The sequence below is a fragment of the Neoarius graeffei genome, chromosome 22 (genome assembly GCF_027579695.1).
Source record: "Neoarius graeffei isolate fNeoGra1 chromosome 22, fNeoGra1.pri, whole genome shotgun sequence".
Taxonomy (NCBI): Eukaryota; Metazoa; Chordata; class Actinopteri; order Siluriformes; family Ariidae; genus Neoarius; species Neoarius graeffei.
The window spans coordinates 22,703,536-22,716,781 of NC_083590.1; the positions used below are offsets into that span (position 1 = coordinate 22,703,536).

Consider the following 13,246-nt stretch of genomic DNA (forward strand, 5'->3'; position numbering starts at 1 on the left):
TTAAAATTCACCATCAAGCCTCTATTACAGCACAAAAGGACTAATAGTAAACGATCATGTCTTTGAATTATATATAAAATTGTGTGATAATAAGCTTGAGTAAATTCAAGCATGGTTATAATTGGCCGTGAACTGATTTCTCTTTCACTCTCTCTTCTTATTTCTCCATCAGAGATTGTAGAGCGTGTGAAAGACGGACGATGGCCGTACCTGCGCCCCCTGCTGTGCGCGCAGAGCCATAGTGAAGAGCTGTGTCAGCTGATGCAACGCTGCTGGGCAGAAGAACCCAATGACAGGCCTGATTTTAACCAGATCAAAGTGATGCTACGCAAACACAACAGGTAGACGATACATGTTAAATAAATGTTGATGTAGATTTGCTTAGAAATGCAGCCTGTAATATTTAGCTGAAAATCACAAGTGCCTTCTGTGAGATGCTCTGAACACAAACCAACATCTCTTTTTACTAAACTACACTACACTAAATTAGCATGAATTCTTCTTTAACTTTAACCCCTAAAACTGCTACAACACATCCATAGGGGTTACTTACACTGGGAATGACAGTATTCTGGCTCTGACAGTAGATCAGTAGTAACAGTAGCCATAGTAATGACAGTAGTAACAGTAACGTCAGTAGATCAGTAGCAACAGCAGTGACAGTAGTTCAGTAGTAATGGTAGTCACAGTAATGACAGTAGTGTCAGTAGTAACAGTTGCCACAGTAATGACAGCAGTGACAGTAGTATTAGTACAGGTAGTCGTCGACTTACGACCTATGCGACTTACGACCGATCGACTTTACGACTGTCTGGTTATGACTGGCAAATGTTTCCCAGCTGAGCTAGCTGAGCATACGACAGTTTCTGCCCCAACTCCCAGCAGCGTCTCTCGCCGCGTACAACAGTTTCCGCCCCAGCTCCAGGCACATGCGCAGTCTCTCGCACACTCCGTCATACAGTTTCCGCCCCAGCTCCAGGCACATGCGCAGTCTCTCTTGCGCTCCCTCGCGCACTCCCTCATACAGTTTCCGCCCCAGCTCCTGGTTTATGAAATGAGCAAATCCTCCCGCCAGCCCGAGCGCTGCAACAGCTGATGATGATGTAGACGACCCACAGCCAAGCACCAGTGATGCCAGCGGTCACTAAGTTTTGTATTTTGCGATGTTTTACATTTGTATTTTGGTATGTTTCAAACTAAAATGTTTTCTATTTTTCACACCTGTATTTCGTATTTTTTGTTTTGCACATATTAAACGAATTGTACTGTACGCAATGTAGTATGCAGTGTTTGACTTAAACCAAATAATGAGCCAAGGTAATGAAATAAGAAAATGTTGATAAAATAAGACTTTAAGATGATTACAATATCATGACACATCACAATATACTTACGTTCATTTAACATAGGCCGACTTACGACCAGATCGGTTTACGACCAGTCAGTCGTAACCAAACGCAGTCGTAAGTCGATGACTACCTGTAGTTCAGTAGATCAGTAGTAACAGCAGTGATAGTGGATCAGTAGTGACAGTAGTTCAGTAGATCAGTAGTGACAGTAGCCAGAGTAGTCACTACTGTAGTGTCAGTAGTTCTGTAGTGACAGTGGTTCAGTAGATTAGTAGTAACAGTAGTGTCAGTAGATTAGTAGTAACAGTAGTGTCAGTAGATCAGTAGTAACAGTAGTGCCAGTAGATCAATAGTAATAGTAGCCACAGTAATGACGGTAGTCCAATAGTGTCAGTAGTTAAGTAATGACAGTAATTCAGTAGATCAATAGTAACAGGATCCACAGTAATGACAGTAGTGTTAGTAGTTCAGTAGTAACAGTAGCCACAGAAATTACAGTAGCGTCAGTAGTGACAGCAGTGACAGTAGTGTTAGTAGTTCAGTAGTAACAGTAGTGACAGTAATGCAAGTAGAAAAAAGTAGCCACAATAATGACAGTAGTAACAGTAGTTCATTACTAACAGTACCCACATTAATGACAGTAGTGACAGCAGTGACAGTAGTGTTAGTAGTTCAGTAGTAACAGTAGCCACAGTAGTGTCAGTAATGAAAACAGTGACAGTAGTGTCAGTACTTCAGTAGTAACAGTAGCCACAGTAGTGACAGTAGTGTTAGTAGTTCAGTAGTAACAGTAGTGCAAGTAGTAACAGTAGCCACACTAATGACAGTAATAACAGTAGTGTCCGTAGTTCAGTAGTAACAGTAGTGCAAGTAGTAACAGTAGCCACACTAATGACAGTGGTAACAGTAGTGTCCGTAGTTCAGTAGTAACAGTAGTCACAGTAATGACAGCAGTGACACTGATGTTAGTAGTTCAGTAGATCAGTAGTAACAGGAGTGACAGTAGTAACAGTAGCCACAATAATGACTGTAGTGACAGTAGTGTTAGTAGTTCAGTAGATCAGTAGTAATAGGAGTGTCAGTAGTAACAGTAGCCACAATAATGACTGTAGTGACAGTAGTGTTAGTAGTTCAGTAGATCAGTAGTAACAGTAGCCACAGTAATGAGAGCAGTGACAGTAATGTTAGTAGTTTAGTAGATCAATAGTAACAGTAGTGTCAGTAATTCAGTAGTAACAGTAGCTACAATAATCACAGTAGTAACAGCAGTGTCAGCAGTTCAGTAGTATCAGTAGCCACAGTAATGACAGCAGTGACATTGGTGTTAGTAGTTCAGTAGATCAGTAGTGCCAGTACTAACAGTAGCCACAGTAATGACACTAGTGTTAGTAGTTCAGTAGATCAGTAGTAACAGGAGTGTCAGCAGTTCAGTAGTAACAGTAGCCACAATAATGGCAGTAGTGACAGTAGTGTTAGTAGTTCAGTAGATCAGTAGTAACAGTAGCCACAGTAATGACAGCAGTGACAGTAGTCTTAGTAGTTTAGTAGATCAATAGTAAAAGTAGTGTCAGTAGTAACAGTAGTGTCAGTAGTTCAGTAGTAACAGTAGCCACAGTAATGACAGCAATGACAGTAGTGTTAGTAGTTTAGTAGATCAATAGTAACAGTAGTGTCAATAGTTCAGTAGTAACAGTAGCCACAGTAATGACAGTAATGTCAGTAGTTCTGGCTGTAAGGCAAATCACAGGTTTATATTAATACACTCATTCTGATATTTTATCACAGGGATCTTCCAGAAAATATAAGGTTTACAGTACATGTTATGTAGCAAAGAATAGCATATAGTTGTTTTCTGTAGGATATGTTTAAGTAAAACTCTCAAGTGTCCTTTGCTGGTGTTTTCCAGCAAAGAAGGTAAGAGAGTTGGACGGACTAAAGAACTAATGCATCGCTCTAATTACATGGAAACTATGCCTTAATTCCCTGAACTAAATTCCACTTTCAATCAGCAGGTAATCGAGTGGCACTGTGGGCAATACAGAGGACTGTTAACCAAAGTGAAAACGTTAATGAACGAACTAACTTAAGAACTAACTCGACAAAGTCAACTTAGAATTTCATTATACATAAATCCTTTTGCACAATCGCATGTTGATTAAAAATATTAACACACCAAATTCAGGGTGTATTTTTCCTATGAAGGCTAACTTGTGATCATTGTAATGATTGTTCTGCCCAGTAATAATAACATTAGTGTGATACATTTAGACACAAGCAGCCCAAGTGTCACCACAAATGATATGAGCAAGATAAAATCGAGAACACCGACCGAGATATACAAATGTTTTCTTGACGGTTCTAACAGAATATAATAATAAATTTGCTGTAAGTGCAGCAAAAGAAAGTCTACAGCAAACAGTAGAATAGAATGGTGGGTTCATTTTTATCTGTCCCTCCCTGCAGGGGCTATGGTTCCAACATCCTGGATAATCTGCTCTCACGCATGGAGCAGTACGCCAATAACCTGGAGGAGCTGGTGGAAGAGAGGACCCAGGCGTATCACGAGGAGAAACGCAAAGCTGAAGCACTACTTTATCAGATTCTGCCTCAGTGAGTGCGAGCCTCAGTGTTTTTATCCATACCAAGCCTTTCACTCTGCTTTATCCATGTATGTGTAAGGTCACTAATGGGGTTAAAACACCTCATTCTGTACTTCGTGACTATCTGTGCGATGCAGCTCGGTAGCGGAGCAGCTGAAAAGAGGCGAGACGGTGCAAGCTGAAGCCTTCGACTCCGTCACTATTTACTTCAGTGATATAGTGGGCTTCACGGCTCTGTCTGCCGAGAGCACACCTATGCAGGTGAACATATTCAGATATATATCTGATCCATACATCATGGCTGAGCTACAGTATTAACACACAGGTTAATGTTTTCGCAGGTGGTGACTTTACTGAATGATCTGTACACATGCTTCGACGCCATCATTGACAACTTTGACGTTTACAAGGTAATAAATGACAGATACACACTGCAGGGTTCAAAACTATGGATCTGCTACCAATTATTATTGATTATGTTATTGGAGGCAAAATGAGACAAATATTTTTAGCTGAATTTGATATTCTCATGAGGAATTGATGAGATACATGCTCCTAACATGATTTCTGTCAGTATAAATAGGCCTTTTTATTTATATTATTGACAAATAATAGATGTATGTGAAGAATATAATTTGTTAAAATTATTTTAGCTTATTAACTAATTAGCTTCTGGAGTTTTGGACCCTGTTAAACTGTAAGTTCAGATTTTTGGGCTTGATTCGTTTTCACAATTAAAGGTAAATTTGTGTGTGTGTGTTGTGTGGACATGTTTTTATATTCTACTGAGGGCCAAATGTCCCCACAAGGAGAGTAAAATCTGACAATTTAGACGTTGTGGGGACATTCAGATGGTCCCCACAAGGAAATTGCTGTTGTGTTTTTTTTTTTAAACAAAAATTGAAAAAAATAACAGAGCCACAAAGTTTCCTTTTCATTACTGAGGTTAGGGTTAGGTTTTGGTGCAGGCACAGCATTAATAATGATGTGCAATAATAATTATGTCAATGGAAGGTCCTCACAAGGATAGTGAAACAAATGTGTGTGTGGTGCCCCCAGGTGGAGACCATTGGTGATGCATACATGGTCGTATCAGGACTTCCTGTGAGGAACGGGAAGCTGCATGCACGGGAAATCGCCCGTATGTCTTTGGCCCTCCTCAAAGCCGTGCACACATTCAGGATCCGCCATCGACCTGATCAGCAGCTCCGCCTGCGCATCGGCATTCACACCGGTGAGAGCATGGGGTCAGAGGTCAAATGTAAAAAGTGGAAAACACCTCTCATGTTGGACAAAGCTCCTGTAACAGAATGGATATGTCTAATCTAGAAATAATTATGGGGAAATTAGTAAGTGTGTGTGTGTGTGTGTGTATTGGCAGGTCCTGTGTGTGCTGGGGTTGTTGGACTGAAGATGCCGAGGTATTGTTTGTTTGGTGACACGGTTAACACAGCTTCACGCATGGAGTCAAATGGAGAGGGTAAAACACCAGTCTCACTACACAGCTCTGTTCTGATCTGTCAATTTCAACATCCATAGAGTTATTTGGTTTTATTCTATCCACATTCACTGGATATGAGCAATCACGTGCTCTGATTGGCTACTCTACTACGACTAGGATATCAGCTTATATACCGTGAGTAGAGAAAAACAAAATGACGCATAAAGTCAGATCTATCAAGTACAGGGTTAGTCAAAATTATGTTAACACTAATGGATTATTTTTCTCCTGCAGATAGACGTACGCCATGGGTGACAGATTAAATGGTACTGTTGCTCGCTGGTTTTTATGTGTTGAACACGATGGCGAACAGGTTGAGGCCGTCCTGTAAATCATCTTGCACATATGATGTATGTTTTGTGAATAAATGGTTTCTATGACTTAAGTGTTAACATAATTTTGACTAACCCTGGATATAAAAGAAACAGAAATAGCTAAAATAATATAGTTTTTCTACTGTGAGTAGAGAAAAACAAAATGGCGGAGCGTGTTGCTGAACCAACCGAAGTCAAAATTAAAAAAATTCTACTGTGTAGACAACCCCCCAAAAATGGAATGAAAGTATTTGATGGTAAGAACATATCTTTTTTTTTATTTTTCAAGAATTATTATTATTATCGTATTTTTCACAAATTGCTCCTGTCATTTCACCGGTTTACATTCTAAGCGGAAATGATTTTGTCGGACGTTTTGTGTCATGTTTTTATTTATCGAATTTGCAAAAAATTAAAATAAAAATGCTCTGTTTCTCAAAATCCAGTGAATGTGGATAGAATAAAACAGTTATTCCATTCAATCTCATTGTACATGGCGCCTCGCCGGTTATCAGCTGATTTATGATTTGATTTCGTGGAACAGCTGTTAATTGTTATTTTTAGAGGATTAAACAGTGCTGTTTAATCCTCTATTCTGATTGGTCAGAAGGTGTTGATTAATCTTCTATAACAGCGCCTCTGACATTAGTTCTGACTGCGAGGCAAATCACAGGTTCATACAGTATTAATGCACTCGGTATTGTTTCTATAGTAACAGCTCACACTGGGAGCTGTATGGTGGACACTTCACATCAGCGCATTAAGAATGTGTGTAATTGTTAACATGGTGATGATTTCCACGTGGAGTTCCATGTGTGTATGGAAGGACCCTCCAGTATCAGCACTTTGTAACATTCAAAGGGGGAAAACTTTAACTTTTTTTCTAAAGTCTTCAGATGGAGGATTGTCCGGTTTCTCTGTAACATAACAAGCTTTAATTTTTTTTTTCGTCTTATTAACTTCAAGAGAGAGAGAAAAAAGCATTGAGGGAACATTGTTCAGGGAATCAAGTGATAAAATAAAGAACTAATTTGATCTGCTGATATTCCACAACATAAAAGATAACTAGAAATGGATAAAAAGTACAAGTTATTTATAGTGTTGACAGTTTGTAGTGGTGTAACAGTAATTGAACACTTCCGAATGTATTGTTAACAGTGACTCTGCCTTCACACTTCCCCGTAGTTGATTAGTTTCCTATGACAGCATCCCGAAAATAAAGTGCTTTATTCCTTATACACCGGCGAGTGGCCTAGTGGTTCGCGTGTCTGCCTCTTACTCGGGAGATCATGAGTTCTACTCATGGTCGGGTCATGCCAAAGACCATCATAAAAATGGTGGCTTCTAGCAAGGCAATACAGATGTGAGTGGGGAGTCAAACTCTCGCGGTTACCAGAGGGCCAGTCCCTCACTATAACCCTAGCTATGTGAGAGGCCGAGGGCTACAAAACGGAGATTGGCGCCGCCAAACGCGCTATGAATGGTGCAGGAAGGACTTTGATTCCTTATACACTCAAATGCAATGTTAAGGACATGCAGTACTGTATATATAATAATAATAATAATACATTTTGTTTATAAGTGCCTTTCAAGGTACCCAAGGACACTGAACAGTAAAAAACAAACAATAAAAAACAAAACAATAGAATAACAACAATAATAAAATTATAAGAAATCAATAATAATAATAACGTTATTAAAAATCAAAGAGAAAAGGCCAGGGTGCTCCGGTTTCCCCCACAGTCCAAAGACATGCAGGTTAGGTTAACTGGTGACTCTAAATTGACCGTAGGTGTGAATGTGAGTGTGAATGGTTGTCTGTGTCTATGTGTCAGCCCTGTGATGACCTGGCGACTTGTCCAGGGTGTACCCCGCCTTTCGCCCGTAGTCAGCTGGGATAGGCTCCAGCTTGCCTGCGACCCTGTAGAAGGATAAAGCGGCTAGAGATAATGAGATGAGATGAGATGAGATGAGAAAAGGCCAAGCTAAAGAGATGTGTTTTTAGCTGTTTTTTGAAAGAGGACAGTGTTGAGCATTGGCGCAACGCTAGTGGCAGGGCATTCCACAGCTTAGGGCCATTTACACTGAAAGCCCTGTCACCCATAGAGCAGAGCCGAGAGTAAGGGACTGCTAATAGGTGGGCATCTGTGGAGTGAAGATTTAGAGGTAACTGATATGGAGTTAGGAGATTTGATAAATAGGGAGGGGCCAGGTTATGTAGGGATTTGTAGACAAGTAAGATAATTTTGTACTGGATGCGGTATTTAACTGGGAGCCAGTGCAGGTTGTATAGAATAGGAGTGATATGATCCCAGGGCCTGGTGTGAGTGAGTACCCTAGCAGCTGAGTTTTGGACATATTGCAGCCTATTTAGTTGCTTGGCTGGGATGCCATCGAGCAGGGCATTGCAGTAGTCCAGTCTTGAGGTGACAAAAGCATGTATAAGCATTTCAGCCACGGGCGCAGATAGAGGGTGGGATGGGTGGGATTCGTCCCACCCAGATTTAAATTCACCTCGTTCGGTCCCCCCCACTTATAGGGAGGAAAAAACGTCTATGCTGTCTTTCTTTGCATAAGGCAAACCTCACGGAAAAATCAAAAGACTAATTACCATTCGGTTTATTGAGGTGCACAGCAGTACAGACATAGTTGCAACAACTCACATAAAACAAAACAAAGACTGATATTCGGTTGGTTGAGCTGCGCAGACTGCACAGGTTGCGAGCTCGAGCTTGGTTGCTATGGTTACCCACAACAAGTTTGACAGGCATATCGGGGACAGCTCCTAGTTCAAGACCCCAACACGGCATGATGAAGGGTGCCAAACCGAAAAGGCAGAAAACGATTGCATCGTTTTTTCAAAAAACAACGACTGTAAGTAAACTATGCCTTACTTTATCATATCACCTTGCAATTTTTTGATAGTCTGTTCAAAGTAATGTCGTAGTGAAAGTAAAATCGTACGGAGTAGAGATGCCTTTCTGGTAGCCTCCTCCTTTCGGTGGCAGCCTGTAGATACAGTGCTCAGAAGGCAGTTTTAATGTTTAATCTGGCGTTCCCTGCCATAATTTCAGCAAGCATATTGTTTCATAAGGAAACTTTGCGAAGAGTTGTTGACTGACTGCCGCTCACGCAACACACAGGCATAGTTAGAAAGTCAGCACATGTTGACAACACATGTTGGGGGTGGGGTTGGGGTTGGTTTGCTGGCAGCTTTTCCCCCCCAGTTCAAAAAACGTATCTGCGCCCCTGGTTTCAGCTGCAGATGAAGTTAAAGAGGGACGGAGTTTGGAGAGACTTTTCAGGTGAAAAAAAGCTGTTTTAGTAATACTTTTAATGTGTGAGTCAAAAGAGAGAGTACAGTCCAAAATAACACCCAGATTTCTTACTTCAACAGTAGTGAAGGTGAAATAACCAGGAATAGATAGCTGTGAGTGCTCCAGTTTTTTCAAGATAGAAGGGGTGGAAATGAGGATGGCTTCTGTTTTGTCTTGATTTAATTTAAGAAAGTTCTGCACCATCCAGTTGTTAACTGCATTTAGACAGTTGACAAGATTGGACGGAGGGAGTGAGTAAGAGGGTTTGGTTTGAATGTAAATTTGGGTGTCATCTGCATAACAGTGAAAGTTAAGCCCATAATGCTGTATTATGTGGCCAAGAAGAAAGATGTATATTACAAATAATAAGGGTCCCAGGAGAGAGCCCTGAGGGACACCATGAAGGAGGGGTGATTTAGGGGATCTAAAGTCTCCAATTGACACAAACTGTTCTCTCATGGTAAGATAAGATTTGAACCAGGCTAAAAAATGTTACAGGACAAAAAATTTCAACCGAGGTAATTTTTTTTTTTTACCTGGGTTAAAATTTTAACCGAGCTCATAGTTTTCTAAAACTTCTTAAGAGGGATTTTAGCTCTCTTCCTTCCATCCACTTCCTATCTGTCTGCACTTATCTACTGTATCTACCTAAGTAATATCTTTTAAAATCCTTTTTTCCCCTCCATACATAACCAGGATTTGAACTCAAAACCTTCTGACTTTTAACCCAAGACCTTAACCACTAGACCAGCGACAATTGCAATAGAATAAGTGATATATATTTATTTTGAATTTACTAATGAGTCCAGTCTTATTACCTCATCAAGTTGTTTAAAATGCAAAGTCTTCCCAAATCCGAACCCTAGATATCGTAAGTCTCCCTCATACAAGAAGCAAATTATGAACCGGGATAAAAATTCTAACCTAGGTTGAAAACTTCCACCTGATCTACAATTCTGACGTGGAACATAGACACACAGTATTGTGCAAAGGTCTTAGCGCCACCCGATTTTTTTTTTTTTTAATACAAACTTTGTTATAGATTTCTATTTTATGACGTCTCCATTCATTATCGATTCGGTACAAAAGCATTTTAGAGTCCAAACATTTGTTTCATTGTCCAGCACAAAATTAAATGTTACAGAAAAAAAAAAGTTTGTATCTGAGCAGCGTATTACATAAGAGAGCACTTTTCAGATTAAAAAAGAAAACATAATGAAGGCTGCTGGGTTTTGGTGCAAAATGAAGACGCGAGTGTGACAGTCAAAGTGTCCAGAAGAACTGTGGCTGGTTCTGGAAGATGCTCAGTAAAACCTACAGCTCATTTCCGCATAAAACTGCACTCACTGGACCTCAGACTACTATTTTTTTAAAGCAAAGGGTCGTCTCACACCAAATACTGACTTTGTTTCATTTATTATGGCTTACTGCTTACTGTTTATAGTATTTTTTTTAAATATTGAAACATTTCATTTCATTATTTTAAGCCATTTTTGGTCTAAACCAGGGGTGTTCAAACTGATTCATAAAGGGCCGTGTGGCTGCAGGTTTTCATTCCAGCCATGCAGCAGCACACCTCATTTGGCTTATTCAATCAACTGACACACCCACCCTTTAATCAAGGGTGGGTGTGTCTGCAAGTATTTGACTGTGTGAAGACAGTTCAGTTGACTGAATGAGCCAAGTCAGGTGTGCTGCTGCATGGCTGGAATGAAAACCTGCAGCCACACGGCCCTTTATGGATCAGTTTGAACACCCCTGGTCTAAACCATTTCTTTACATGTGCCTAAGCCTTTAGCACAGTACTGTGTGTTCATTATGTACACACTGGCAGGTTCATCATTCCTATTTATCGTGTTAATGTCAGTGTTTTTGTCTGTTCGTCTGTCAGCACTAAAAATCCATGTATCCGAGGCGACGCGAACAGTGCTGCAAGAGTTCAACTGCTTCCAGCTGGAGCTGAGAGGAGACGTGGAAATGAAGGGCAAAGGAAGGATGAGAACCTACTGGCTCCTGGGAGAGAGCATGGCCGAGCAGAATGCCTGAGCAGCACACAGGAGGAACCACGAGTGGAGAAAGATATACGATCATGTAGCAGAAATGTTTAGAGGCACGAACGGCCTTGATGACAACGAGAGAGAGAGAGAGAGGACCATGGTGACGGAGCTGCATAGGTTTGATGTCCCAGAAATTCCTTTTCAGGCTGGATTTGGGGTAAACAAATTCAGCACCATTTGCAGGAATGGAAGAGTGATACAGTATAAAGGATTGAAAATTTCCAGCAGCAGGACAGCATCATCTAGTGGTGTGAAGTCACACGTGCCTTTTCTTTTTTTTTCATAAGTTTTCATAATTTTCTTCTTGGAGATTTTTGTCATCTTTGAGTTTCCTTTGTGAAAAGATGGTGAAGAAATGGCACGTGTTTTCCCCTTGAAATGAAAAGTGGTAGGAGGTTGAAGATATTCACGTGTCGTAATATATTACTAGTATATTGTGATAGAGTTTGTTAAATTGCACCCCTTAATATGTTAAGTGTTCATTTTCATATTAAATGCCCCTTAGGGTAGTATCTCACTGGGCTACGACAGCCTGCGACTAGTTGGAGACACAACAATTGCGATAAAATATGCGAATTAGCGACAATTTTCACTTGGAATCACACTGAATTGATATTCGCATATTTTATCGCAATTGTTGTGTCTCCAACTAGTCGCAGGCTGTCGCAGCCCAGTGAGATACACTCGCACTTCCTGTCTCATGGAAACTGACTTGAGAAGGGTTCGTGACAGCTTTGCGACACCAGCGACGCATTTGCGGCTATTTTGAGAGAAATTTTGTCGCACAAATTTTTTGAACATGTTCAAAATTTCAGCGACAAATGAGCAACACTTTGCGACTCATGTGAGGTAATTGAGAAGCCCCGCGAATGTTTCAAGACACTTTTGAAACTCTCTCGCGAATGACGTTCGCAATTTGTCGCAAGTTGTCGCAGCCCAGTGAGATACTGGCTTTAGTTCAGCTCAAATAGACTAGACTGATGTTTGCGTCTTCCTATTTTATCCACTTCCCACAAGTGAATTATATGTCTTAAGTAAGCACGTGCTAATTAATAGTTATTCCACGAAATCGAGTCGTACATGAGCTGATAGCTATAATTCATGTACAATGAGATCGAGTGGAATAATTGTTTTATTCTATCCACATTCACTGGATTTTGAGAAACAGAGCATTTTTATTTTTATTTTTTGCAAATTCAATAAATAAAAACTTTATACAAAATGTCCGACAAAATAATTTCCCCTTAGAATGTAAACAAACGGGCGAAATGACAGGAGCAATTTGTGAAAAATGTGATGATGATAATTCTTGAAAAATAAAAAAAAGATACATTCTTACCATCAAATACTTTCATTCCATATTTGTTGCTTTTTTTTCTTCTATTTTTTGGGGGTTTGATTTCAAGGAGAGTTTTTATTTCGTCCTCGGTTGGTTCAGCAACACACTCCGTCATTTTCTTCTTCTTCTTCTTCTTTAGAGTTTTTTTTGGCGGTTGGCAAACCAACTTAAAGGTGTATTACCGCCACCGACTGGACTGGAGTGTGGAACAGGAGATATTGGGGGGGGGACTATATTCTTTTCGCTATTTCTGTTTCTTTTAAATACTTGATAACAAAGTGATATATCTGACTTGATGCGCTCCACCATTTTGTTTTTCTCTACTCACGGTATATGAACTGATATCCTAGTAGTAGAGTAGCCAATCAGAGTGCACAATTGCTCATATCCAGTGAATGTGGATAGAATTATAATCATGATATCACGGTTATAAAGACTTTAAATATTTCTATAGGTTGGAAATTTAGTTGGGCATCGCATCATTTATTCTCACAAAACAAAGAGCGAGCTTATTTAAGGTTCCGTACTTTGGCCATATTTGAATGTGCATAAAAATAAAAATAAATCGTGTTTTGACAGCCGTAGTTTAAAAATACTTCAAGATATTTTTCCAAGTTGATGGAGAAAAGTTATTAGATCTTTAAACTTGCCTCAGCCTTCTGCAAATATCTTCTCTTTTTTTATATCATCATGATGAATTATTGAGCAATATTAATCCTCCAGGGATAATCTGTTTTACTCAGAATGCCATTAAAACCAACCAAGGTTC

The 13,246-nt window shown here is 39.9% G+C and overlaps 1 protein-coding gene across 1 annotated transcript in view; it reads left to right on the forward strand.

The window, feature by feature from the left end:
* The window catches only part of npr1a (natriuretic peptide receptor 1a), a 235,917-nt gene extending 224,248 nt beyond the window's left edge, over positions 1–11,669 (forward strand). Inside the window, exons 16-22 of the mRNA XM_060904626.1 lie at positions 173–341; positions 3,813–3,959; positions 4,087–4,210; positions 4,291–4,359; positions 5,009–5,183; positions 5,331–5,429; positions 10,973–11,669. Coding sequence (XP_060760609.1) covers positions 173–341; positions 3,813–3,959; positions 4,087–4,210; positions 4,291–4,359; positions 5,009–5,183; positions 5,331–5,429; positions 10,973–11,127 — 938 coding nt within the window. The 3' untranslated portion in view covers positions 11,128–11,669. The remainder of the gene's footprint in view (positions 1–172; positions 342–3,812; positions 3,960–4,086; positions 4,211–4,290; positions 4,360–5,008; positions 5,184–5,330; positions 5,430–10,972) is intronic.
* The last annotated feature ends 1,577 nt before the right edge of the window (positions 11,670–13,246 follow it).